This window comes from Dendropsophus ebraccatus, chromosome 10, assembly GCF_027789765.1.
Source record: "Dendropsophus ebraccatus isolate aDenEbr1 chromosome 10, aDenEbr1.pat, whole genome shotgun sequence".
NCBI lineage: Eukaryota > Metazoa > Chordata > Amphibia > Anura > Hylidae > Dendropsophus > Dendropsophus ebraccatus.
In genome coordinates this window covers 67,158,370-67,185,941 of record NC_091463.1, presented here as the reverse complement: position 1 = coordinate 67,185,941, position 27,572 = coordinate 67,158,370, and the positions used below count along the sequence as shown (strand labels likewise).

Genomic DNA, 27,572 nt, shown 5'->3' with positions numbered 1-27,572 from the left:
AGTATTCCATATGGGACAGATACTGACTCTCACAGAAAATGAAGGGTGTAGTTATAGGTGATGGAGGGGTAGCAGTCACATCCAGGCCCTTGTAGATCCTCTTGCAGTGCTCTCTCTAACTAGAACATTTATATCATAATAAAGAATTATACTTACCCATCCCTGTGTCCCCGCAGCCACAGCATCACCAGCTCACTGATCACTACCGATCTCCTGCAGCTCCCACTCCTGCAATGTCAGGACTTGGCTGAGAAATGCCCGCTCAACCAATCAGTGACTGGGAAGGGACAATTTTGCAGTCACTGACTGGCTGAGCGAGTATTTCCTGTCTGAAGGTAGCAGCTTGTGACGGCATAAGAACTGGAGGAAAGACCAAAGGCTGTCAGGATGCAGGAGCTCCAAATAAGCATGGGGACAGGTAAGTACATTTCTTTATTATGTTCCCCCACCCCACCCCTGCCCTGATTTTTATATTTCAGTTGAAGTTCCCCTTGAAGAGTCATTGTACAAAAGATTTTTTTTTCCGGCACATATATACACGAGAATAATTTTAAATTAAAATATTAGCACAAGAAATAGCAGGAAACTAGATTTTTTTTAATAATTAAAATTCCGCTAAATAATAGAAAAGAAACAAGTTTGGATCTATTAAACAGGAACAAAAAAGATAGCTTTTCGAGCAATTTAGTAGATGGCATGAAATGCATAGCTGTTTCTCATGTCTAAGAGGGACATTTAAAGAGAAATGAGGGACAGAGGGACTTGGGTCAAAGGCAGGGACTGTGATTTAAGAGAGTTCTTTATATACACACTAAATAGATCATAAAGTCCTTTGTCACATAAAAGCTAAATAGCATCCTTTACATTTTACTCTCCTTCTCCTAAGCGAGGGATAGGGAACCATGGCCCTCCATCTGTTGCAAAACTACAACTCCCATCATACCTGGACAGCCAAAACTAAAGCTTTGGCTGTCCAGGCATGATGGGAGTTGTAGTTTTGCGACAGCTGGAGAGCCAAGATTCCCTACCCCTGTCCTAAGCTATTTAAGCTAAGCAAAATAATGGCTATAACATGGCTGTACCATGGTCTTCCCATTAGGCAGTTTTAGGCTATGTTCACACACTGACTTTTTTTTTTGTTAAAACAACGGCCGCTATTTTTACTTAAAATAACGACTGTTATTTTCAATCTCAAAGATACCCATAGAAAGGTACTGCAAACAACTGTTCACACAACACATAGAATAACAGCCGTTGTTCGCAGCGGCCGCCAAACTAATATTCATGACGCTTATCGATGGCAGTTATTAAGCGAACAACGGCCGTTATTTTTAGTTGATTATTTTTCTGGATGCCATTCCACCGTTTTTCACATTAATTCCGACGCAACTTTTTAATAGCCACCACCAAAAGAGTGTTCAAGAACGTAAACATAAAAAGCGCACCAAAGTATGCTAAACAGCTGCCATTATTTTAGACCCAAAACAACGGCTGAAGAAAAACAGTGTGAACATAGACTTCGGAATCTTATAGACTGCCATAGTATTGTAGTAGAGGTGAAACGTCTTGCCGCACCAGGATTGGTGAATACAGGTGAACATACCCCAATATAGGTAAACATACCCAGATATAGGTGAGCATACCCAGATATAAATGAACATAGATAGATTTGTCCAGATTTGTATCCCTTCTACTAGGTAGTAGGTTATGGAAACCTAAGTGCAGCTCTCTGAAGTAAAATTAGTTTATGTGGACATAGAAACACATATCCGTCAGTGTTTGGTATCCATGGAAAATACCAGGAATACTGCAGCAGGAGTATTATTTATGTTAAAGTAGTGAATATGATCTGAACAGGAAATATCAGGAGCGGCCAATAATCATGATATAATGAGCTTCCCATCTGACTGTCACATTTATGAGAAAAGATGTCAGCCAAGTCTTTTTGTAGTAACAGATGAGGTTACATCAGCTGCCGGCCTTCATTATTGTGCTGATTGTTGACTTTAGCACATGTTAAGCCTTTTACATACAGTATGGTGGCCACTTTGGATAGCAGAGGTAATAATGAGGTGTTAGGGGGTCAGTCACATGGGTGAGGGGCTGGTGGTGACAGCTAGCTCAGATATATAGCATAACGTAAGAAAATGGAAATAATCAACGGAGGTCATGATCACTGATCTGTATTACAGAAGGCTTGTTATTGGTAGGCTGGGGTCACGCTGCATTTTTGAAGTCCGTTTAAATGATCCTATTTTAAATGTTTTCTTTAAACGTGCAGAAAAAGGCTATGTTCAAACATTGTTTATTTTTTAGAAAAGAACAGATGCTGATTATAATGGAATCAGCGTCCGTTCTTTTCTGCAGGGGCGGCATTGCATTGATATCAATGCAATGCAGTCTGCTGTGTTCACACTTCGTTATTTTAATGCCCGTTCTTTAAAACGGGCGGTAAAATAATGAACATGCTTATTATTTTAGGACGCTGTTCCCCAAGCAGCTACCGGAAACAATATCTGTTCACACAATGTAAAGTATGGACAACGGCTGTACTTTACGTTGCAGTGAATGGTTAACTGTTTGGGGTGCCCGCAAGTCAATTGTGAAAAATTCCTATTTTTGCAGCCCATACAGTAGTATCGGCTGCAGGAATGACCTGGCCGCTGAAAGTATAACACTGCCCATTGCAAACAATGTTGTTAGTTGCCGTGTGAACATAGTCAAATATAGTCAACCATGGGGGTTTTTTTAAGCTAAAAAGAAAAAAAAAATCAATCCATCTTTTATTTTTTAAGGCCATGTTCCCACTGCATAAGTTTTGTAATAATCACAGCCATTGTATCGGCCGTGATTACTACGGAACTTACGTAGTGCTGCCTTCTAAGGAATCCCAGGCGGATTGAAAACACATAGTATACACTCTGGCCAGGATCCCTAGCAGCGTCTCAAAAAACGGACATGTCAGTTTTATGCGGCCACTATTGTCAGTTCGCACAATAGAGCGTGCATCCGAATTCAGCGGCAGTACAGGTTATTGGCCTGGATGATCTTTTCTGACATCGACCGTTATGTGACCCAGCCAGTGTCCTTCTACGTGGGAACTTAGCCTAATAATGTAATTCAATGGAAAAACGAATTCCGAAGGATGTACACAATTGCAGCCTTACATTAAATGGACTGCAAAAACACAGTGTGAACCAAGCAGTAGTCCTGAAAGCCAGTTGTGAAAAATATTTCTGTGCCATAGAATATAGCCAATCATTATGTGTCAGGTAGGAAATGTTAATTTTACAAATTTCTTCTCACTAATGAATTAAGGAAGTTGCAATAATTGGTGACCCAACAGCTTGTTAAAGAGGATTGAATAAAATGCATATTTAAATGTACATGTATATGTATTACAAGAGGAAATTTAAAGGGGAAATGTATGGCTGAGGGTGATGTTAAAGGAGAAGTCCGGCTTTTTCTAAAAGCCGTCCGCCTGGAGGGGGGAAATTGATTTCAAGTAACAACTTACCTCTTCCTGTGCCCGCGGTGAGCTGTGGGAGAAGCCGCAGGACCTCCGTAGACTCCAGGATCTCTGAGGGGGTCTATGTCACATCCCGGATGATGGACTGGCTGCTCAGCCAGTCAGCATATGGGGCAGGACGCTGCTCCAGTCACTGATTGGCTGAGTGGCCAGTCCATCAGCAGGGACAGGCATTTCCCCTGAGTTGAGACATCATAACAACTCAGGCGAAAAAGACTTTCGGTGGGGGTCCCATGGCCACTCCAGCCACTCACCGGGAGAACACGGAGAGGTAAGTTGTTACTTGAAATCAATCCCCCCCACACACACCGGCTGCCGGCTTTCTCCTTTAAAAGATAAAAAGAAAATGGTGATATTCTGCAGCTACGTTGACTCTCCTGCAGCTTTCAGCCCCCACTTATCACCACTTCTTCCTGGTTCCAGTTATGCCCCACTCAATGAATGAGGCAGGACCATTCTCTGGCTAGTGAGTGGTTGAGTATTGCCTTAACGGATAAGGTATCACATGAACCAGCAGCAGCTGTAGGGATAGCAATCATATCATATTCTTTACATTACCAGTCATAGAACCATTTCAGATATGTACCTGCTACATACAGTACTGACAACCGCCGCCCTTGTTTAACGCTTAACCATGGCTGTTGTTGAAAACTACGTCCAGAATTAATTATCGTGTTTCTTTAACAACGGCCATTGTTGTCACTCACCTGTACATTGTGTGAACATAGCCTTAGGCCATACATGGCGCATGACACTGGCCGTTCTGTGACCCGGCTGTGTCAAAGAACAGCCAGTGTCAGAGAAGATCATCCTGGGCAGTACTGCAGTATGATGATCTTCATTTGTGCTGAATTGGGATGCGGGCGCATCCGTGTGTGCCCGCACCGCAATTCACTATAGCACACAATGGAGAGTGCGGCTGAAGCTGCACTCTCCATTGTGTTACCTGTCAGGCTTGCGCGGCCACAATAAATTCAATGAATAGCAGCCACAAAAAACTGACATGTCAGTTTTCTGTGCAGCCGCCAGGGATCCCAGCCAGAATAAATACTATGGGGGAGATTTATGAAAGGGTGTAAATTTACACCTGGTGTAAACTGCCCACAGCAACCAATCACAGCTCATGTTTCAGCTCTGGTAAAATATAAAAGGAGCTGTGATTGGTTGCTCTGGGATGTTTACACCAGGTGTATATTTACACCCTTTCATAAATCTCCCCCTATGTGTATACACTCCGGCCGGGATTTTCTCTGAATGCAGTGCATGCAAGTTTTGTATTAATCACGGTTGTTGTTGCTAATCTGCAACAACGGTTGTGATTATTACAAAACTTACGTTGTGTGAACATGACATTAAAGTGTACATGTTATTTGGAAAAACTGTCAAATGTTTTGATTGGTTCGAGTGTACAGACCCATACCAATTGTAAGAACGAGCAAGGTCGGCTCCCCGCTCTGTGTCAGTAGAAGAGTCAGGCTTCATGTCTGTGTTACATTAGGAGCCCAAATCATCACGTGACACAGAGTCAGGAGAGGACCGCACTTCTCCCGATCGTGTGCAGCAGTGTTATAGCTCACACAGCATCTGTATATAGATAATTTAATTCCAGCATCTTTATTGCACATTTATACAACTCTGTTCACATAGAGTCATAGCCTCCACTTATAAGTCATAGCATTGTGATGCATCTTTAGAGCTGAGTGATTAGTGGAGTCCATCATAGCTCTGTCACGATGACAATGTTACTGACTGCAAAGAACGACGCTACAGACTACAGTATATTTGCTCAAACAATACTGAATAGCTTGATGAGACCCCTGACAGAGGTTCTTAACACACAAGTATCAGCAAGGACATATGTCCAAAAAAAAATGGAAAGACTTATCAAAACTGGTAAACTTAATTGCCCAATCCCATTCCAGATCAGGTTGTTACAGGAGTGTCATGATATATCCCTGCAATGACCTTTGCACAAAGTTTCCAGTATATATTTCACTATATGTAGCTGACCCTCATATTTTCCAGGTTTAATAAAAAAAAAAAAAAAATACTTATACATATATCAGTTACATGTTTGTTTGCTGCCAAAATAAACAGCTGAACAGGAAGGTCTTGAGAAATACCACTGGTAAGCTCTCCTTCCAGAGATTAACAAGTCGCTCTCCTTGTCACTGCAGCATTAAATCTCCTCATTCAACATTGCAAATGTATTCTTAGTGGAATCTAATTTCTCTTGGGAGTTGGACACAAATCCACCTATCAATCTATTATTTTGGCTGTCTGTCTATGTAAAGATCTGATCCCACTACTGGAGCATCTTAAGATGGTCATGAATGTTGGCTAATATAGCCAACGGCTGTAAGGTGAGCACCTAGTCCCCTATTAAAGCTATGTTCACATTTAAAAATTACGTTATGTTTGTGGTATGGTATGCTAATAAATAACATGGTATACCTCCTCCATGTAGTAGTCTAATAGTGACTGTGTGGTCCCACTATAGGTTCAAGAGGAGAGGAAATACCTGATTTTTGCATGCTGTATCAAGTCTTAAATGGATACTCCGCCAAAGAAAAAAAATATTTTAAAATCAACTGGTATCAGAAAGTTATAAAATTTGTAAATTATTTCTATTTTTTATTTATTTTTTTTTAAATCAAGTCTTCCGGTAGATATCAGCTGCTGTATGTCCTGCAGGAAGTGAGGTATTCTTTTTAGTCTGACACAGTGCTCTCTGCTGCCACCTCTGTCAATGTCAGGAACTGTCCTAAGCAGGAGAGGTTTTATATTGGGATTTGCTACTGCTCTGTCTGGTGGCAGCAGACAGCACTGTGTCAGACTAAAAAAAAAAAAAAAAAAAAAAAAACACTTCCTGCAGGCCATACAGCAGCTGGTAAGTACTGGGAGGCTGGAGTTTTTTTTTTAATAAAAGTAATTACAAATCTGTATAACTTTCTGACCCCAGTTGATTCGAAAACATTTTTCTTTTCCCCGCTGGAGTACTCTTTTAACTCTTTCACAGCAATGTACATTTTACTAATAAGATCTTTTTTTTTTTTAAGTGTTAAAAATATTTAATCTGTGACACTGCTGTCTCAACACTCATTGGGGGAGATTTATCAAACATGGCATAAAGTAAAAATGGCTCAGTTGCCCCTAGCAACCAATCAGATTCCACCTTTCATTCCTAACAGACTCTTTGGAAAATGAAAGGTGGAATCTGATTGGTTGCTAGGGGCAACTGAGCCAGTTTCACTTTACACCGTGTTTGATAAATCTCCCCCATTGTGTCAATCCTGATTTCCTCTTCTTGGTTTACTTGGCCAGTTAGTGGTCATTGTGAAGCAGGGAGCATTGGAATGGCAGCAGTCAGTGAGGGGAGCAACAATTTATTTACGTATTTATTAAATTTTATTTTTTTATTTATTTTTATTTGTTTTTTTTTAAGAGTGGGTTCACACATAATGTATTCACTACGGATCCCTTCACTGTCACCTTTAATGAGCTTCCATACTCGCAGCGGAATTGTCATCCCACTGCGAGTATGTAAAAGGCAGCCCCCTTAACCCCCAGCAGCCCGGTGTATACATTACCGGGTCCGCGTTCCCGAGATCTGGAAACCCCAGAAGCAAGCCTGAGTGTGGACCGGCCGGGGGGAGGGTTGAAATCCGCTGCAGATATGTTATGTGTGAACCAAGGGAATCTATCAACTATAATTCACATTCCAAACAGCTAACAATGTTAGATAGCTGTTATGTCAAGGAGACATGTGTATGTGCTTCCAAAATGTAGAAAACTGCTATTGGCCTCAGGTACAAAGGCTTTTCCAAGCTCCTGAATAGCTGCAAACTGAAATGTCTAGACCTCCCCCCCCCCCCCCCTCCGCTTGATTGACACCTGGAAGCTGAGTCTCAAGCAGGGTCAGGCATAGGAGAGGGGAGTAAGGAGGTGTTACAGCTACTATAGAATAAAAACATTTTCTATGTTCTAGAAGCACAGACAGATATATGACAGGTACCATGTGTCACATTTGTCTAAAAGTCTCAGCAGTTTGGGACGTGAATTTAAGCTGACAGACAGATTTCCTCTAGCTTGTCCTCTCTTAAGAAAATATTCAGCAAGATATATGTTATCTGCTGAAAATATAGATGAAATAACAGTGTTCAATTACTGTAACCTGACTGTCAGTGGTCCCCTATTAACTTCGGCAATGGCTGCTTTTTTTTTTCATTCGTCAGCATAAATATGGCCTAATGGACATTAAGGGGTTAAATTCTCATTGTAAAGATTCACATATTGAATGGGGGGGGGGGTGTTGCAGGACAAAAGGTATTTTAAATTTTTAAAGAGCGATGACTTGTTAGTGATTTCCTGAGTAACTCCTACCCTATCTTAAAAAACTAACAGGCTTGTTTTTTAGCACATTGCAATAGGGGGTACAATGTTCTGTTCCATTTATCTGCACGTACTTGAAGGCTTTCAGAAGACAATTTGACCTTCGTTTATTTCTGAATGTGAGATAACCTTGATTTCTAAAAGGACGGCTCTTGTATTTGTCAGAGAGAGTAATGTTCATGTGATGACACCGAGACACTTTGGACACCAGCACCATCACAGCAGAGATAAAACCCACTCGTGCTCTGCGCTCCCCTTCAAGCCAGCGGGACGTTTAGAGATGGTTAAGTATTCTGTATCTTAAATACTTTTTACAGAAGTTTGACAGACGATAAAATGGAATATATAATTTACAGGAACTGATGTGATCTTCAAAAACTGTATTTGAGAAATAGTCTTACCCTTAACCAAATGCTCCAAGGTTAAGTAAAAACTTATTCTGAGCTCTAATAACATGATAGATCCATTTAGTCATTGAGCTACCACTTGTAAAAGGAACCGCCATGTTTTGTTATCATGCCATGTAGAAGATAACACTATTCTGGCTATTAGAGTCAATGGAAACCTGGTGGATGAACATTGTGAACAAAGCCTAAGCAACCCAACAAGCTCAACTGATCACCATGATCTCCGATTGGTCTCAGCTCTGATCTATAAAAAAAAAAATGGTGTGCTATGAACAATTATAGTCCAAGACTGTATTTCATAAGTAAAGTCATATGAAAACAATATGAATTGAAGCCTCTTAGTTTTAGTTATTTTAATGGATTCCCTCTGATGTAATTTTCTGATATTCCTATTATAATGCATTAGGCTAAGTTAACACAATGTGAAAATTCATTAAACAATGGCTGTAGTTGCAGTTTTGCAACCACAGACGTTATTTAATGAGTTGGCTGATCGTATTGAAGTCTATGGAATCCCAGCCGGAGTGTATGCACTCTGTATACACTCCAGCCGGAATTTCAAGTGGCCACTGAAAAAACTGACATGTCAGTAGCGGTTGCACAAGACTGACAGAGCAGACAATGTAAATTGAGGCTCCAGCCGCGCTTTACATTGTCCTGTATGGTTAATTGGAATGCAGACACACTTGAACGCACCCGCATTTATATCAAAAAGAAATGGAGTTCATCCGGCCCGTCCTGTAGTACCGGCCAGGATGAGCTTCAGAGACAGCAGCTGTTCTGTAACACGGCCAGGTCACAGAACAGCCGCTGTCTTACAGCGCGTGAACCTGGCCTAAAAGTGCAAATTTACTTCCCTCGGGACATTGCATTACAATTGTACCTAGGAATTTTAGACAGCCATTCAAATGTCCATGCTTCTTATAGTTCTAATATAAAGGGTACCTGTCATTAAAACTTTCAAAATCGAAATGAACAGGGGATGTGAGTTAAAGGACATTTGCTATTCACATTGATTTTTGTTTTTTATAGTTATCATGCTTTTTAATAGTTATCATGCATCTCATAACAGAGATTCAACAAGCATCCTTACATCCTTACACTCCTGCAATATTTAGTGGAGTGCCAGTTGACTTGTACAACCGTCTTCAAGGACTTGGTAATGCAGTTTTTACAAATGGCAGATAGAGGTGGTCATACACAAGTTCCACAGACTGGACTGCAGCATATGATCAATTCTAAAAAATACATGATTTATTTACTAGACCATTTGTCCCTTTTATTGCTCAACTGTATTCTTTGACAATCTATCATATATTATAAGTGGTGTCTTTGGGCTCAGTTGGCTTGTACCATATTGTAGACACATCATGTAGATTATGTATGCAAATTTGTAATATGCACATCTACATTCTATCGGCTGATGCATCATGCAGGTGAGAACTTTTAGTATCAACGGGGAGTTGGTCATAGAGGCCACCTTCAAGCATCTTCCACCTTTCAGTTCCCATTGACCTCCAATTATTGAGAAATTGTTGTGTCATCAACTATGATGGCCCAGGGTGAAGCCTCAAAATGCACTGTAGCTCCTTAGTTCTAGCTGTCATTGTGATGGATCCTCACCTGATACTATTATCTGGCAGGACTCTGAAATTAGATAAGATAACTTTTTGCAAAAAATGCGCAAATTCACTCCATGGATTACATAACATTACCTAGAGTTTGTCCACAGATTGACCACAGATGTCTATAATGTTTGTAAGTCCATCTAACTTCTGTTCCTTGCTGGTGCTACTGCATTTACTGTTTTTGCCAACAATGGACTGAAATGGCTACGAGTTTCTCCAATTTTTAAAAAGAGCCATGTAAACATCACAAGGAATTCACTATAAAACGGAAAGCTGAGCGTTAATGATGCTTCTAAGAGCACTGTGAGCACTACGTGATTAAATTAACTATTTTCTTCAAAAACCTCTTACTGGTTATTATGTTAGCAGAGCAAGAAAACAAAGCCCAGATGGTCCAAATGACAGGAGATGAATGAGCTTTAATATCTCTGAGGGCATAATGATAACAATGCATTGTTTGTCCTCATGGACGCAGTTGACCCTTGCTAGATGCTGTGAATGTCAAGTGATACTGTAAGACGGCTGATAAACCGTTCAAATTATTGGAAAAAAAAATAATCGGCAAGAAAAGCACAATGTCGCAATGGATTTAAAAATCATTCAGATTATTTATTGAGACTGTATAATGCCATTGCCTTCACATTCAACATTCATCTGTAGATACTGTGTGGAGATCGGGAAAACCTGTAAAGTCCTAGATCCAACTCTAATTATGAATAATGAAGAATGGTTGACTATCTCGAACAATAGCTTGCGTTAATATTTTTAATATGGGGAATATGGGGAATCCAACAGAGACCAGTCAACCCCGTGACCTTAATGGGACCAGTCAGGTTTCTAGCATGGTGTCTATACTTTTACTGGACTTTGGTGGAATTTACCACTTACACATGTGGTAACTCCTTTAATTTTATATTCTTTAAGGCCCTTTTACACAAACTGATTATGAGCAACAAGCGTTCATAGAAATGTTCACTTGTCTGGTAATCGCCCCGTGTAAAAGTGACAAGGGCCACTCATTGGCGACTCCCATCTTTTGAGAGACACTAAAAGTTATCGTTATTGGCCACACTTTTCTCTGTAAACAAAAGATGTGTGGCCAATAACAATAAACGTTAATGGTCCATGAACACTAAAGCAATTGTTTGTGTGGCCTGGCCGCTTGATTGATTGTGCCCTGTAAAGACACTGCACACTTTGGCCATCCACGAGCACAAAAGAGGAGACTGTCTACAAAGACAGTCTCCTATATCACACAGAAATCCTATTGTCTTGCTGTGTAATGCTCAATTTCCCCTGTGGTGGGGCTTCAGGGAAACTTAGTACTTTCTGCATGTTTCCCCCCAAAAATACAGGTGATTGCTTGGGGTGCCCTAGATGTGCACACCTTGTGATAAGTTTATTGTCATTGGTGCCTTTAACAAGAAGGGATAGTTCAAAGAAGAGAATCCCTTTCAATTCCAATTAGTCAGAAATATTCCCTCTATTGGATGATAATATAATGCAGATACTAAGCTAAGGCTTGTGTCATTTTGTAATATGTTATTTGAAGTATTCTGATATTTTATCATTTTTTGTATGTTGGGACAGTAAGAATTATCAGAAGCCAAAATTGGGTGTAAAACCAAGAAATCAATGGTAAAAAAATAAAAATAAAAAATGCAATATAAAGTCTGGGCTGTGGTCTGTGTTATCCATTCCCAATTAACAACTAGCCACACCACCTTTAGAATGGTTGACTGATTTTCCTTTATAAGCATATCATGACCTAATAATATAAATTACTAGCAGTATTTGCAGGGGAAAACAATGGGCCCATGGTTTTTAGTTTTTATTTAGGTCACTATAGTTGAAAGTCATTTAACCCATAGCCGCACCAAGCAGTTATAGTACGTCCTGGCAGGAGGTTAGTTTCCGCACCAGGACGTACTATAACTTCCCGGCTCCCGGTGCTCACTGTTTATGTAAACAGTGACCGGGAGCTGAAACTAAACTGTCAGCTGATAGCTGACAGTTTAGTGAAGCCGTTCCTGGACCCCCAGCAGGGGTCCAGGAAAGGCAATCACCATCATCAGGGGATCGGTAACGATCCACTGATGCTGGTGCACAGTCAGCAGTAACCCCCGAGTTCCGGTCTCTGCTGAGGTCCGGGACCGGGGGAAGCTGGGGCAGAGATCACTCCCTCTCCTCCTCCCCTGCCTCTGATGACCCCCCCCCCCACCACGATCGGAGCAAACCCCCCCCCCCCGCACTTGATCGGCGCCCCCCCTCCCCCCGCGATTCCCACGGCCCCCCCGCGATTCCCGCGGCCCCCCGCGATCGGCACCCCCGTCCGCGGTAGCCACGCCCCCACCCACGATAGCCACGCCCCCTGGTCCCGGGACTCACCCTGAGCTCAGGGATCCAGGGACGGCCTCCTCCTGGGAAGCATGTGACCAGCGTTTGTCCAATGACGCTGGTCACATTGCTTCTCTGTACTGTGATTGACAGCTCTGTGATCAGAGCTGTCAATCACAGTGTCTGACAGTGAGGACCAGAGGCTGGATGCAGGGTCTGATCCCCCACTAGCTGAATGCTATGTGAGGAGATCAGAGCCTGCATCCACATAGTGTATACACAAAAGACACACACATAATAAATACCCCCTCCCCTGTGATCTCCCAGTGATAAGGGAGATCTTAGTCAGCGTCAGTTAGAAAGCGCCAGTCAGTGTCCGTTAGTAATCGTTAGTCAGTGTCCGTTAGTAACCGTCAGTCAGTGTCTGTTAGTAAGTGTCAGTCAGTGTGCATTAGTAAGCATTAGCCAGCAATCGTTAGTCAGTGTCCGTTAGTAAGCGTCAGTCAGTGTCTGTTAGTAATCGTCAGTCAGTGTCCGTTAGTAATCGTTAGTCAGTGTCCGTTAGTAAGCGTCAGTCAGTGTCCTTTAGTAAGCGTCAGTCAGTGTCCGTTAGTGTCAGTCAGCGTGCATTAGTAAGCACCAGTCAGTGTCTGTTAGTAAGCGTCAGTCAGTGTCCGTTAGTAATCGTTAGTCAGTGTCCGTTAGTAAGCGTCAGTCAGTGTCCGTTAGTGTCAGTCAGCGTGCATTAGTAAGCACCAGTCAGTGTCTGTTAGTAAGCGTCAGCCAGCGTCCGTTAGTAATCGTTAGTCAGTGTCCGTTAGTAAGCGTCAGTGTCCGTTAGTAATCGTTAGTCAGTGTCCGTTAGTAAGTGTCAGTCAGTGTCCGTTAGTAATCATTAGTCAGTGTCCGTTAGTGAGCGTCAGTCAGCATCCGTTAGTAAGTGTCAGTCAGCGTGCATTAGTAAGCGCCAGTCAGTGTTTGTTAGTAAGCATCAGTCAGCGTCCGTTAGTAACCGCCAGTGTCTGTTAGTTTGCATCAACGTCCATTAGTGTCAGTGTCTGTTAGTGTAATTCAGCGTCCGTTAATAAACATCAGCCTTCGTTAGTGTCAGTAAACGTCGTTGCATTTACTGCTACAGTAGGAGTGCACACACAGACAGAGGTGCTCCTTCTCTTCTGAGCCGTGTTGTGCGTCCGTACAATTTTTTACGTTCACAAATTGGGTATTTTCTTACTCAGGAGAAATTGCTTTACAAATTTTGGGGGGCTTTTGCTTCTCCAAGCTTTTTGGAATTTGGAAAATTTGGGGTTTCACTAACGTGTAAGTGTGAAAAATGTGATTTTTAATGTTCATGGGCCCCTTTTGCAAAAAACTGTGAAAAACTTGTGGGGTCAAAATGCCCACTGTACCCCTTGTTACGTTCCTTAAGGGGTGTAGTTTTCAAATTGGGGTCACTTGTGGGGGGTTCCCACTGTCTCAGCACTAGTGGGGCTCTGTAACTGTAACATGGTCTCCTACATTTATTCCAGCCAAATCCACGCTCCAAAATCCAAAGAGGGCTCCCTCTCTTCTGAGCCGTGTTGTGCGCTTGTGCAACACTTTATGTCCACAAATGGGGTATTAATAAAAACTGCAGATTCAGAGGAATAAATGTTTTATTACATTTTACTTTTTTATAGCTGGTTTGGTATGAAAAAAATAGGATTGAATTGGGATCTCTGCAAAGAAAGTGGAAATTTTTACTTTCCACACTTTCTTTGAAGTTATTCCTGTGAAATGCATAAAGGGTTAAAAAACTGTATGAATGTCAATTTGAATACTTGAAAGGGGTGAAGATTTCAAAATGGGGTGAATTATGGGCGTTTTCTAGTAAACAGGCCTCTAGAATATGCTTCAAAACTGATCTGGTCCCTAAAAAAATCTGAGTTTAAATTTTCACAAAAATTTTGAAAGTTGCTACTAAACAATTACGTCTCTAAAATCCCCCAAAAAAGTTAAAAGCATGTTCACCAAATGCTGCCAATATAAAGTAGACTTGTTATAGACATGAATTAATCAATAATTTATGTGGTATAACTATCTTCCTTATTGGCAGAAACTTTCAAATTTAGAGAAATGCAATAATTTTTACATTTTTCACAACATTTTGGAGTTTTTCACAAAAAAACGCTAAAGGTATCAATCCAAATTTACCACTAACATAAAGTAGAATATGTCACGAAAAAACAATCTTGGAATCACAAGGATTGATAAAAGCATTCCAAAGTTAGAGGCATAAAATGACACATGTCATATTTGAAAAATTTGGCTGTGTCATAAATGCCAAAACTGGCTGTGTCCCCTAAGGGTTAAAGAGACTTCTCCCACGTTTTTAAGTGACAGAGGGAGCCTTACCTAGAAAGCCCTGTACACATCCTGATAAAGTATGCTGCCTTAGCTTCTGAGAAATAACCTGTTGCACAGTGTTTGTGGAGGTGATAGGGTAGAGATTTTTTGGAAATTTTGAGACTTAAAAAGTAGCTGTCATAATCAGTGGCATGCAACCACAGCAGATGGCATTGCCGTAGATATGTCCCACACCCTCTGAGTTCCATGTATGAGCCCATGATAGGGCTTGTGCACAGAGCTATATGTGTCCAGCTAATGATTTTTATGTCTTGCAAAAATCATGAAAAATCTGCAATTGAAAAGTTGCTCGTTTATTGGGTAATCATTGAGCTTATTACACCAATAATTGTCCTGTGTAATAGGGTCTCTATACATGGCATAACTTATTTTCTTGCATGAACCTTTTGATGTGACATAATATATTTGTCCCTCCAGGGGAACAGTAGCTACAGAAACATACCTGCAAATATTAATATCTTTTTTTGGTTCATCAGGATCTTAAGTCTTATTGACACTCCATTAATGATAAGTTGGCGACTGACTTCGTAAAATGATGTTCTAGCTCTTAACTTATGCAGCTAAATGTAACCTCACAGACTGTGCACTGCGGCATAAGTTATGCAGCCACTTAACCCCTAGTCGTGTATTGATTTTCACTCTCATAATTATCTTTAAATGTTGCAAGAAAGGGGACAACTGTGACACATAATTCAGTAAGTGTAGATTATAACGTACTCCTGATGCCAAGCATAAATCAAGATGATGAAAAGATGAATTAAACACCAAAAGAAATTAAGAAGTTCAAGAGTACTTAATTGTATCTGGAATAATTAAGCACTTTATAAGCTCTAATTTATTAACCCTAAAGTTTTTAACATGTCAAGATTACAGCTATGTGCGGGGATCTAGGTTGTATTGAATTGTAATACAGTACCCATAGTAGTATATGGGGATATACCATTCCTCTGTATGATTTTGATTTAATAAATAAATGACCTAACAGAATAAAATGTGCAATATTCCATTGGATGTCATGTTATGATATTTAACAATTGTTCTAGGGGACATTGACGCCTTGTAGAGGCAAGTTATAAGTGGGGACTCTCTGCGCCTTGATGTCCTAACTACTCTGATGTGTGCATTAGACATAATATCTACTCCACTTAAAAGAGAACTACAGTGAAAATGGAAAATCCAGTGCAGGTGGTGGGGTGTGGGAACATAATGAAGAAGTTATACTTACCTGTCCCTGTGCCCCTGCAGCACTGCATCACCGCTCACTGCCTGCTCAACCAGTGAGTAATTGGGGCAGAACACCACTACCAGTCACTGACTTGTTGAGCAGGCCTTCCCAACGGGCTGTGACTACACAGGATCTAGAGAAAGGAGGGTCAGAACAAGCTGGTGCAAGGGCTTAGGGATGGGTAAGTATTACTTCTTTATCATTGTATGTTCCTGCAACTAACTGTCTGCGTTAAAAAAAGGCTAGGGGAAAGTAGGGGAAGTTGCCTTGTGTAGTTCTGAAAAAACCTTCCTACCTAAGCTAAATAGGACCATTAGAAGCTGTGCAGTACTGGGGACTCTGAGTAGCTTATTGGGGGGAGAAAAAAATACTGTGCTACTACTAGTAAGTAATGGGCAGATAATGTTTCTTTTACCCTAATGACAGGTACGCTTTAAAGCAGCACTTCTCAACCATTTTCTTTTCGAGCCCCACCCAACAGAAGTCCATGCAAAAATAAAAACTATTGCTCAGTCTAACCTTCATTTGTCTAAACTCTGTATAACATTACATAGGAACAAAATGCATCAATAATGTTGCAAAAACAGAGATTTTTGCAGCCATGGAAAAGACTGAGCAGGTTATAGTAATTTTTGTTAAAACTACATCATTGCCCTTACCAATTGCTTGCTTTCGAACTGCACTGTATCCATTGGATCATAATGACTTTACAGTAGGGCACGTTGCAGCTTTAGAGGTGTACATTGTGAGTCTTCCTGAAAAATACTGCTGATAGAACCTCAAACCATGATATGGCTTGAGTTCTACAGGTAACTCTTTTTCTACAGTGTTTATCTTCATTAATTTCAAATGAACGGTGGCCAAAGTGTTTAACAAATGTCAAGAGTTATTCCCATAAGTCACTAGGAAAAGTTTCTGTTTTTTTTATGATACTAACAGATTTTCCCCTAAACCATTCACTTCATTGTTTTACGTGTTAATATGCAAGAGTTTTTTTTGTTTTTGGTTTTTCTAAAAGGTAACTTGTCATCACTTTTATGCTGCCTGTACCAGGAGTCATCAGGGCAGTCCCTGGATGCTTATCCCCGCCCCTTCGGCTTTGATTGATAGATTTTTCCTTATAATCAAACCAACCACACCTTTTGATCACAACCCTAGTGAAGTACTGCAACATTTTATTTACTGCTGTTTTGTGGAGAGGACTTTCAGCAAGTCTTCAGGTTCTCGGCCCCCAACATACCGTATTGTGCAGTGCATCTATTGTGGACTTTTTTTTTTTTAATATTCAAAGAGATCAATCATGCCTTGAAAGTACTCAAGGCAGAGAAAAAAATTGCATTATATCTGTGTATGAGAAATACCAATGTAAAATTATAACTTTTGTCCAGTTGGTGGCCTGTGTTTTCTTTTTTTATCATAATAGTTTCTGTATGTTTTGTTTTGCGGTGTGTTATCAACTTAAATACACTGTATACTGTATGTTGTAGGGTTACAAGCCTCCCTCAGTGCACAGAGAATACAACTTACAATCTTTACAATCCTTCTTGCTCTTTTTTCCCCATTGTCTTGCATGTTTTTATCCAGTTTTCTGCATGATTTCTTGTGTAATCTTCTCTATGCTTCCTGTTGCCCAAGTGAAGGACGGGGGACCTTAAACAGGTCTGTGTGACATTGAGAGGTATTCTACTATATAACAGTTATTATTCATAAACAAGTACTAAAGTGTACGACACCCTAGAAAGGAAGTCAAGAGGCTGCTGAAGTACTACGACCTTGCAGAATACACTACCAAAGAGCTGTAAGAGGAGAAATCTGCAACATCTTGCAATACATCTACATTGTATATGCATCTATTATAGGCTTTAACAGAAACATGAACATTTCTACTTAGAAAGTCATGTATATACAGCTCTCTAAAGTATAAACATTTGCAATCTAGGTCATAAAGCTTGGAATAGTAAGAAATAAATCCAAACCTTTATAGTACCTGAAAAGAAACAAACAAGAACAGTCTCCTTTAAGATGCACAGTTCTTTTTGCATGCAATTGGTTCATGTCCAGCGTGCATTACATACACATTCCTCTCGCTAGTTTCCGAGCTTTTGCTTATCTGGGAAATATTATAGCAAGTGCAGAAGCCTTATGGGGAGGGGGGATCATTTGTATACAAGTGCCATACTTCCAAAAAAAAGTTGCATTACCGTAAATATTAGAAGAAAACATGAGGGTAAATGCTGTTTCAAAGAGCAAGCAAAGTTTAGCAGCCAAAAAGGGCAGTGTGATGATGCAGACTGCATGGATAAAAAAAACAGTTACATCTGGGTAAAAGCCAAGTCATATTGTATCTTGTTACTATTCTTCAGTATAATGCGGATACATGCTTAATATCATACAGTGTCCCTTGATAGACTGTATAAGACACTAACAGGCAAGCAGGGGGGATATGATATGAAGCGCATTATGTTCCCTGTGTCATTCCTGACACAGGCCGGGGGATGTACAGCACGGGTTAGGGTCACGAACAGTAGAAAGAAAAAAAAAGGGGGGGGGCAGGGAAGGGGGAGGGTAAACGAACATAACATGGATTCCATGGTGCACAAACCTTCCGGCTCTGTGTTTTCTTTGAGGTGCACTTGCTTCAGAGGGCAGCAGAAGATTTCGTGACATTTAGCACGAAAGGGGGACTCTTTTTTCTTTAAATCCGCTGACTGGATGGAATCTTGCCGTAACATAATGTACTCCTGTGTGCCAGGGGGAGCGTCATCCAGAACTGTGGTTACCACATAACAAAATGAACTGGAGTTAGAGCTGAATATGAGAAGCTAATACTTAGATAATATGTGATATGCTATTTCCACTGAAAACATCAACCCATACAACTTTAAGTGAAAAAAAAAAAAGAAAAAGAAAGAAGGAAGGAAGGGAAAGAGCCTTGAAAAGTATCATACTAAGGAGGATAGTCAGTCACGGAACTATTCACAGGAACCAAGATGAAAAAGCATTGTGGGTGCTAAACAACAACTACATTTTTAGCAGTTCTGCCAATACAATTTGCACCACGCTGATTCAATAGTTCCGCCCCTGACTGTTTTTCTATTGTATATTACATTGTATATGTGTAGTATAACTGTAGTGGATCTGTTATCACACAATGGAAGCAGCCATTTTTGAAGTGGCCTAGTTGGCTCTTTACTGGTATATATCTATGTTCTCTAGGGAGGGTCTCTGCTGCTGCTTATCTCTTCCAAAACAAAGGGGTTGGGCAGCAAATTTCCATTGCTGCTTTCTCCACTTACTCCACTGACATTATCTGTTGGTCGATGGTTAGGAGAGCCTCATACCCCTTATACCCATGGCCAAACCTTTCACGAGTGGTGAGTACGGCAGAAAAAAGCATAAGGTGTCTGGGACCAAGAGAGAAAAAAAAGCATGATTTCCATAAAAGTGGAGTGACTCTGGGACACTGTGCTACAAAAATGAGCCAAAACTTTGGTGCATTTTAGGCAAACTAATAGCTAGTATAAACATAGACTAAACAAACTCAGAATGAGTCAGATTTATCAAACAGCCTGAGCCACTTTGATGAATCTGACACATTCTTAAACTGTCCACTCTAACTCTACTTGATAAGGGGCATGGCTTATTTAAAGTGGGTATGGTCTCACTAGAATGTGAGGACGTTTTGGTAGACCAAAGTAATTAATTTGACTAGACAGTCTAAATATATTTCAGATTTACCAAACAGCCTGAGCTACTGTTATAATCCTGGAGCATTCTGAGACTGGTCTGTGTTTACATGGTCTCAGAATTAGACAGTTTTTATTAATTCATAGACAAAAGATGAGGGCACTCACCACTTCATGTGATCTTCTTTTTATTTCATCTCTTTGCGCGCATAAAAATTACTGAACATTCCGGGCTTCAGCGTGGATGCCAGACACCCACCAGATCGGGTAACAGCTGTTTCACGCACATGCATGCTTTTACAAACAGGGTCTGTAGAAGCGTGTTACCCGATCTGGTGGGTGTCTGGCATCCACGCTGAAGCCCGGAATGCCCAGTAATTTTTATGCGCGCAAAGAGATGAAATAAAAAGAAGATCACATGAAGTGGTGAGTGCCCTCATCTTTTCTCTATGAATTTGTAAAGTTTAGATACATCTAGTTTTGTAGTAAGCACCAACCAGTGATCATTATCTAAAATCTCTATTCATCTGTGGGATCCTAATACGTGGAGCCTAAGTTCCGCAGTGACGGTGGCTATTTGTCTTTTTAAAAGATAGATTTTATTGGTTTCTCCCAACATTGAGCTCCTCAACATGACATCTATTGAACAGTATCTATGACATCAGAGTCATGTAGGAGTTCATTATAACTCCATATCTATGGGTTCCAAGGTATGGTTTTGTGGTACTTAGATGGAACTAGTCTTTACTTTTACAAGTCATCAGAACTTCTTCTTGCCCCAGCAGCTGTTTATGCAAGAAGAGAAAATGTATTGACCAGGGCAGACAGGATCCACTGCCCGATAACTTCACTAAGGTCTCACTATGACTTTGTTCATAGCCTAAAAAGTCAATGCTAAAAAAAACATATAATGCCCAGCCACTTTCACGAATAATTGTGAAACCCACAAAATGGCTGCTTTCACTGCATAGACAATAGTCTATATACTTGTATGGCTAAATGTTATATTATCTGAGGATATTTTAAGGATATTTTCCAGTCCACACAAGGAGCAGTGATCTACCGTATACTTTATAGTATAGTTTATAGTGGAATTACATGTGGTGCAGATGTGTATATCATGTATTGTCTTTTTCTTTTAAGGGAAATAACAAAAAAAAAAAAAAGTTCAGAACCATTAAAAATGCATCTCCAGAAAGACAACATAAATCTCTTTAAGAAAATGTAATAAGCATGCACTTAAAACAGAAACAGTGAAACTAAAGAAATCTCAACAGAATATAAATGGTGTGATCAACATTAAGAAAAAGAAATCAGTCAACTTTAACAGAAGCATGCAAAATGGCGACAGTGATCAGTCCAACGTATCGATGTGCTCTTCTCTAACGCAAAGTGTATTCTCTTCTATTCCACTTATAACTCCAGTTAATATTAATATATATATATATATATATATATATATATATATATAAAGTCATGTTACACACAGCTCACTCCTGCATTTATCACACAGATGCCAGGTCACGCTCATCCACTGCCGCTGCCGTAATTACAGGTTCTGCCCAGCCTTCATTTACTGTATATATTTACATGGAGATGAAAATAGAACTATGGCTGAATCAATGATGAGATCATAAAAAATAATAATTTTTTAAAATAAAATCTTATATTCCTCTTCGAGGTGTATCAAGACATGTAAAAATAAAAATCCTATGTCCAGCACTGTATTATAACCATTGCACATGTTAGAGCTGGATCTATATAAGTTGCATACCGCCTCGATTTCTATGAATTGGTTATAGTCAGCTGCCATATTTTAGACCCGGGGATAATGCTATAATAAAGAGAAGCCAGAAGGCTAGGGTGCGGGGAAGATGTGTAGCTGCTTTTATGTCTCGCAGAGAGAGTAAATTAATGACACATCCACGCAGCATAAGGCGATCATGAATACTAGGCTGTTTTGTCTGCAGACTGCGATATGTCCTCATGTTTGGAAAACAAATTTAGATTTTAGCTTCATGAGCCAATAGTGGAATTTTGCTAGATTACATAGTTTAAATAGATTATAAAAAATATTTATGTCACATATGTTCTCTTCAGGTTTGCTTGAGTTTCCTCTGGATACTTCACTCAAAAACATACTAAATGTGTCGGGGTTCGTATGCAGACAGACCCCGTATATATATCTAAATTAGGGCACCTGAAGCACAGGTCCTTTCATGTTTCAATTAAACTTTACAGATGATCTACCACCATATACATATATTCCCTATTCACAGAAACAAGGATAATGTCTGACGATAGGGGGTCTGATTGTCTGGAAGCCTCACAATTTCAAGACTGGGACTTTAAATAGTGATGACAGTGATGACTTGACTGCTTCTCCATTCATTGCCTATGGTGGTGCCAAAGATAGACAAGTACTGTACTTATAAGACAAACAGATCGCTGATCTCAGGGAGACCAGCCAAACGATAACACTGCCAGCTGCAAGTGAAAGAGCTCAATGCAGTGAAATCCTAGGTGCTTCGCCCCCTAGGAAACATCAATATGCAAAAGAAGAGCCCGTGGAGCCTCATTGAAGAGTCTCGAAACACAGGACTAGCCAGATATCCCTCCAGGAAGGACCAAGCCAAGGGGTGGCTCCTGTAAGGAAACCACCAAAACCACCATATTAAGTGGCCCTATAAGTCAATGTAATGTTAAGTGGCCCTATAAACCAATGTAATACTGTACTTGGCTTATTTCAAACTCATAGAAAATTAATGGAGTGGTGGTAAAGTATGCACACCACCGGTCCATTCAGAGTATTATTATACCCGTTATTATAGAAGGTGAGTAAATTACAAAAAATAATGTAGTACTGTGACCGAACATAGAATTCACACAGACATCACACCATCTTATCAATAATATATATATATATATATATATATATATATATATATTACTGTAATCTGTCCCAAGTGAAAACAGCGGTGCTCCCGTGTAGGTGCACAGTCCTCCACTAGGTTGGCTCGTACCCAGTACTTCATCCACAGAGAAAATAGCAATTGAAGACGCTGTCTTCAATTGCTATTTTCTATATACATATACTGTATATTACATTTATCAAGACTACTGAGTTATTGGCCCCTGGAATCCAGTTTGTTTGTATGCTCTGCAACAAAATACTGGCAGTCCTATTGCTTTATGAAACATCTACCTATACTATCATCAATGTAACAGGTCTAGTTATATCATATTATCATCCGCCTGTGCACTAGAATAAAGCAGACTGTGTAAGATAAATTTGTCTTGCACAGAACCATATCATATATAAATATGTTGTGGTCATACACAGCTTACACAGCAGTGGGCTGGCGGTTTTAGAGATCCAATACATTTTGGGAAGGAACAAGTAGAAAGCGTCACCCTCAGCTACACACTTCTCATAATTCTAAGTTGTGACAAAGAATAGAGAGGCTTCCAGCTATAACCATTCACCAGCTGTGTCCTGCTGTAGATCATAGAAAACTGAAAAAAGGGGAAAGATTACATGGTCTGTCTTGTCTGCCCTTAACAGGGTGCGTTCACACTGGCATTTTTCTCATTTACTAATGGATCCATCCATATTAATCGAATGGATAAGCACAAACTGATGCAGAGGACCTGTCACCCCCCGTGACGGGGTGACAGGTTCCCGACCCCCAGCTAGATCCTTTTATACTGACCTCATCTCGCCAAGTCCTGCTCCCGGAGTCGGTCCCTGGATGGAGATATCCTGGTCAGAAGTCGGCACGCGCACTGTGGAGATAGGTCCGGTGTCCATAGAGAATGAATGGAGCCGGACTCATCTCTGCAGCGCGCGCACGGCTCCATTCATTCTCTATGGACGCCAGACCTATCTCCACAGCGCGCGCGCCGGCTTCTGTCCAGGGTATCTCCGTCCCGGGACCGGCTCCGGGAGCGGGATTCAGCGAGATGAGGTCAGTATAAGGGGATCTAGCTGGGGCTCGGGAGCCTGTCACCCCGGCACGGGGGCAGACAGGTCTCCTTTACCAGTCCGTTTGCATTTTGGCTTTAAAGTGTACCTGTCGTTTTGCAAAACTTTTCAAAAATTTTGATTGTACCGATTGGCAGATAGAGCGTAGAGAAGATGTGCTGCAGTGCATCCACTCCTTGCTCTATGTTAAAAAAAAGGCAGCCCCATAATGTAAGTCTATGGAGCGTGTCTCTTTTTGTCTTACATAGAGTGGGGAGAGGATGCACTGATGTGCGGTCCTCTCCCCGCTTGTTCTTGCAATCAAAACTTATGACATGTCAAAAGTTTTGCAAAACGACAGTGACATTATTAAAAAAACTAACTTTTGTACATCAGTTTGTTTCAGTCAGCACCCCATGGATATCAGTTTATATTTCTTCCTGGTTTCTTCTTCTTCTTCTGTTTATGCTCAATGAAAAAAATTACCTTCTCTATGGAATAACAGTTTTGGAACCCCTTTCTCCTAACTCTTTTGTTAGTCCTCTATTAATGATACAAAACTGCAATATTCTACTCATTCCTGCCTTATACCATGACCCCTTTTGACAGGACACCATCTAACGGGGCCATCTATAATGGGATAAATCTTTGTAGTATGCAATAATCAAAAAAAAAAAAAAAAGGTTTCCCAGACATATATACGGTATATATATATATTAGTAGCCATATGCAATTCACATGGTTCAGGTGTGGTGCTAGTCTGTATTGCTCTATATACAGCTTGGTTGGGTATCGTCAAATTCCCAGCATTTTTCCCATCTCCCCTTCTTTTCTTGACCTGATGAATCTTTCAATAACTATGAATTTTTTAGGAGACACAAGTTGTCCTTATATTTGGTTGTCCATTATATATGGTTATCTTTATACTTTTGGGTTTAATATAGAAACTGTGGTTAATACACAATATGGTCCAGAGTGCTGATGTGCAGGGGTAATGTAGAATGACATACAGTATAGCACTACATTATTGCTATTATTTCTCATGATAGGTTGGGCCCCCAACAATCCCAGTAGTATGCCACCACTTTATAAGATGGCAATACCCCATTAACCAATATACCTTGTTTATATATGGTAAATTTTAGAGAGACACAATGTACAAAATCTTTGGTATCAATATTGTTATTTTATATCAATATGGACATAAATAACAGATTATAGTCATAATACAGCGTAATATTAATGAATAATCCAATTAGTATTAATAAATAATAAAATGTAAAGCATTTCCTTCATTGGATGTTTATTACGCCGGTGATTATTTGTTGCTTTCCCATTTGCTGAGCATAGAGGGCGCCAGCACTTCATGATTTATTTTTTTTACTAGAAAAACTCCAATAAATAATGTCATATACTGTTAGAACTATCAAGCATCCCAGTTCTATAAGTATACGCTGCTAAAGGAAAGCAGTAATAATATGAATTTATATATAATATTATAGGTGGCATGTAAAAAATACATATAAATTGATTCTTTATGACAAACTCAGATCCCCACACGTATAGGGAAGTATGGTATATATGGGAATGGATGATTATCAGCAGTCACCTTTTATGTTCATCACAGTGAAATTGAAGCTATGTCTATGTGACACCCCATAAATTGCTATGGATATATTTAGATCTATAGGTAATAAGTTATAAGGTTACATTAAACACTTTTGTATCAGATGGAAAAAAAAAAATCTAGGGCTTGATCAAGCTTAGAGGAAGCCCCCATGTAAAAGATTTGGTTGGTCCTGGTCCACTTTTCTAACCAGAAGATAAGGACTTGTTAAGGCATCTGGAATTAGTACCCTCAACCTTTACATGTCCAACCCCTGGATCCCTTCTAGTTAGCAGCTAGAAAACACAGAAAAGACAGCGCTTCATGGTGCAGGATCATAAAAACAGAGGTTTCATTCCCTCACCTGATGTGGTTGTGCAAGACTGAGGCACAACTCTCCAAGCATATAGAGGGAGAACCACTGATGCGCAGACTTTCCTGTATACCCCACTAGGGCAAAGAGATGGGACAGATGCATGCACCTGATGAAGAGGCCGTTCCGGCCTGGAAACGCATTGTGCTGTATTCTTGTTTTATTGTTTTAATATACTTATTAAAGTTTTTTTTATAAGCTCAATACCCAAGAATTCTATTGGAGTTGGCCGAGCCTGTCGAACCTGAGTGGAGGTTTGCATCCTTCTAGTTAGCAGAGAGTTCAGCTTTATAGTGTAGTGATAACTTTTAGCAGAAGCTCTATGGAAAGTGCCATTAACATATTAACACTTTTACATTATTGTTACAAAGTTCCAAGCTGGCGACAGAATCCGGAAAAATGTGGAGGGAACTGGTGGTAGAGGCCCAATAGTCCCTTTACCCTTACTATAATCCAGCATTGAAGACACCAATGAGACTAGAAAGACCTTTCTAATGGTGCGTTTACACAGGCAGATTTATCTGACCAATTTTGGAAGCCAAAGTCAGGAATGGACTTGAAAAGGCAGGGAATCTCAGTCTTTCCTTTATGACCTGCACCCTGTTTACAGTCTGCTCCTGGCTTTGGCTTCAAAAATCTGTCAGATAAATCTCTCTGTGTAAACGCACCATAAGTTTCTAACTTCATAACAATAAGCACATGAGCTATTCAACCAGTTCACAGTTTTCACTTCCTAACACTAATAGTGCGTTTAAACAGGCAGATTTATCTGACAGATTTTTGAAGCCAAAGCCAGGCACAGACCATAAACAGGGAAAGGGTCATAGAGAAAAGACTGAGATTTCTCCTCTTTTCAAATCCATTCCTGGTTTTGGCTTCCAAAATCTGTCAGATAAATCTGCCTGTGTAAACGCACCATAAGAGGTAGATTTTTCAAACATGCTGTAAAGTGAAACAGGCTCAGTTGCCCCTAGCAACCAATCAGATTCCACTTTTCATTCCTCACAGACTCTTTGGAAAATGAAATGTGGAATCTGATTGGTTGCTAGGGGCAACTGAACCAGTTTCACTTTACACCATGTTTGATAAATCCCCCCTAAGTGTCTCTTCTTCTAGTACTGTGCTACAAATATTACAATCAAACCTTGAAATAATCTCCCCTCCCCCCGCCCCAGTCTGACACTTATAAAAGGAAGATTTATCAAACATGGTGTAAAGTGAAACTGGCTCAGTTGCCCCTAGCAACCAATCAGATTCAATATTTCATTTTCCAAAGAGTCTGTGAGGAATGAAAGGTGGAATCTGATTGGTTGCTAGGGGCAACTGAGCCAGTTTCACTTTACACCATGTTTGATAAATCTCCCCATTTGAGTCTAATCCCCTCCCATGAAGTGGCCACAATTCATCTCACAGCAATAAGTCATACTGCGTACAGCACAATCTTCCAATATAAATGACAAAACATGACATATCGGTTGCAATCATTTATAGGAAAAATGACTGATCCTTCTAAAGTGAATGAAACCCTATGAGCTCTGTGTTAAGAGATGATGCTTAGAGCTCAGCTTAACACCAGTTTCCATCCTGTCTGCTTTTGGTTCTTCTGAATCTGCAATGTTAATATGTCTGTATGGCTTTGCCATCTTACAGCAAGCTTCCTCACTTCTCTCTTCTTCTAAATCCTGCTTTTATCTGCACTTTGTTAAACTTGCCGTCACTTTGGCGTTTCATAACATTTGCTTCCTATTGTCCATTTTGACATCCCACTAAATCTGCTCCACTGGCTCCACAAAAAAGCTGTTTTGCACAGGCAGGCATAATAAAATAACCCACATGTACAATCCGATCTGATTTCCACTGTTCATGATGGAAAACCATAGATAAACTGTGTCAGGTCATCGTGTGCACAACGGGCAGGTTAAATAAACTGTAAATAAATAGAAAATAAAAAAATAAATGAAATAATAACTCTTAAACTCCGATGTATATATGATACTATTTCAGGTTAGCTCTGATTGC

General features: G+C 40.2%; 1 protein-coding gene across 7 annotated transcripts in view; it reads right to left on the bottom strand.

Annotated features, from left to right (window-relative positions):
• Positions 1–27,572, bottom strand: part of FGF13 (fibroblast growth factor 13) — a 296,379-nt gene that overhangs the window by 91,564 nt on the left and 177,243 nt on the right. For 5 of the 7 annotated variants that reach the window (XM_069943097.1, XM_069943096.1, XM_069943095.1 and 2 more), the window contains one exon: positions 18,527–18,694. The exons of the other annotated variants lie outside the window; for them this stretch is intronic. In XM_069943097.1, the coding sequence (XP_069799198.1) occupies positions 18,527–18,694 (168 nt within the window). The remainder of the gene's footprint in view (positions 1–18,526; positions 18,695–27,572) is intronic. 7 annotated transcript variants of the gene reach the window in all.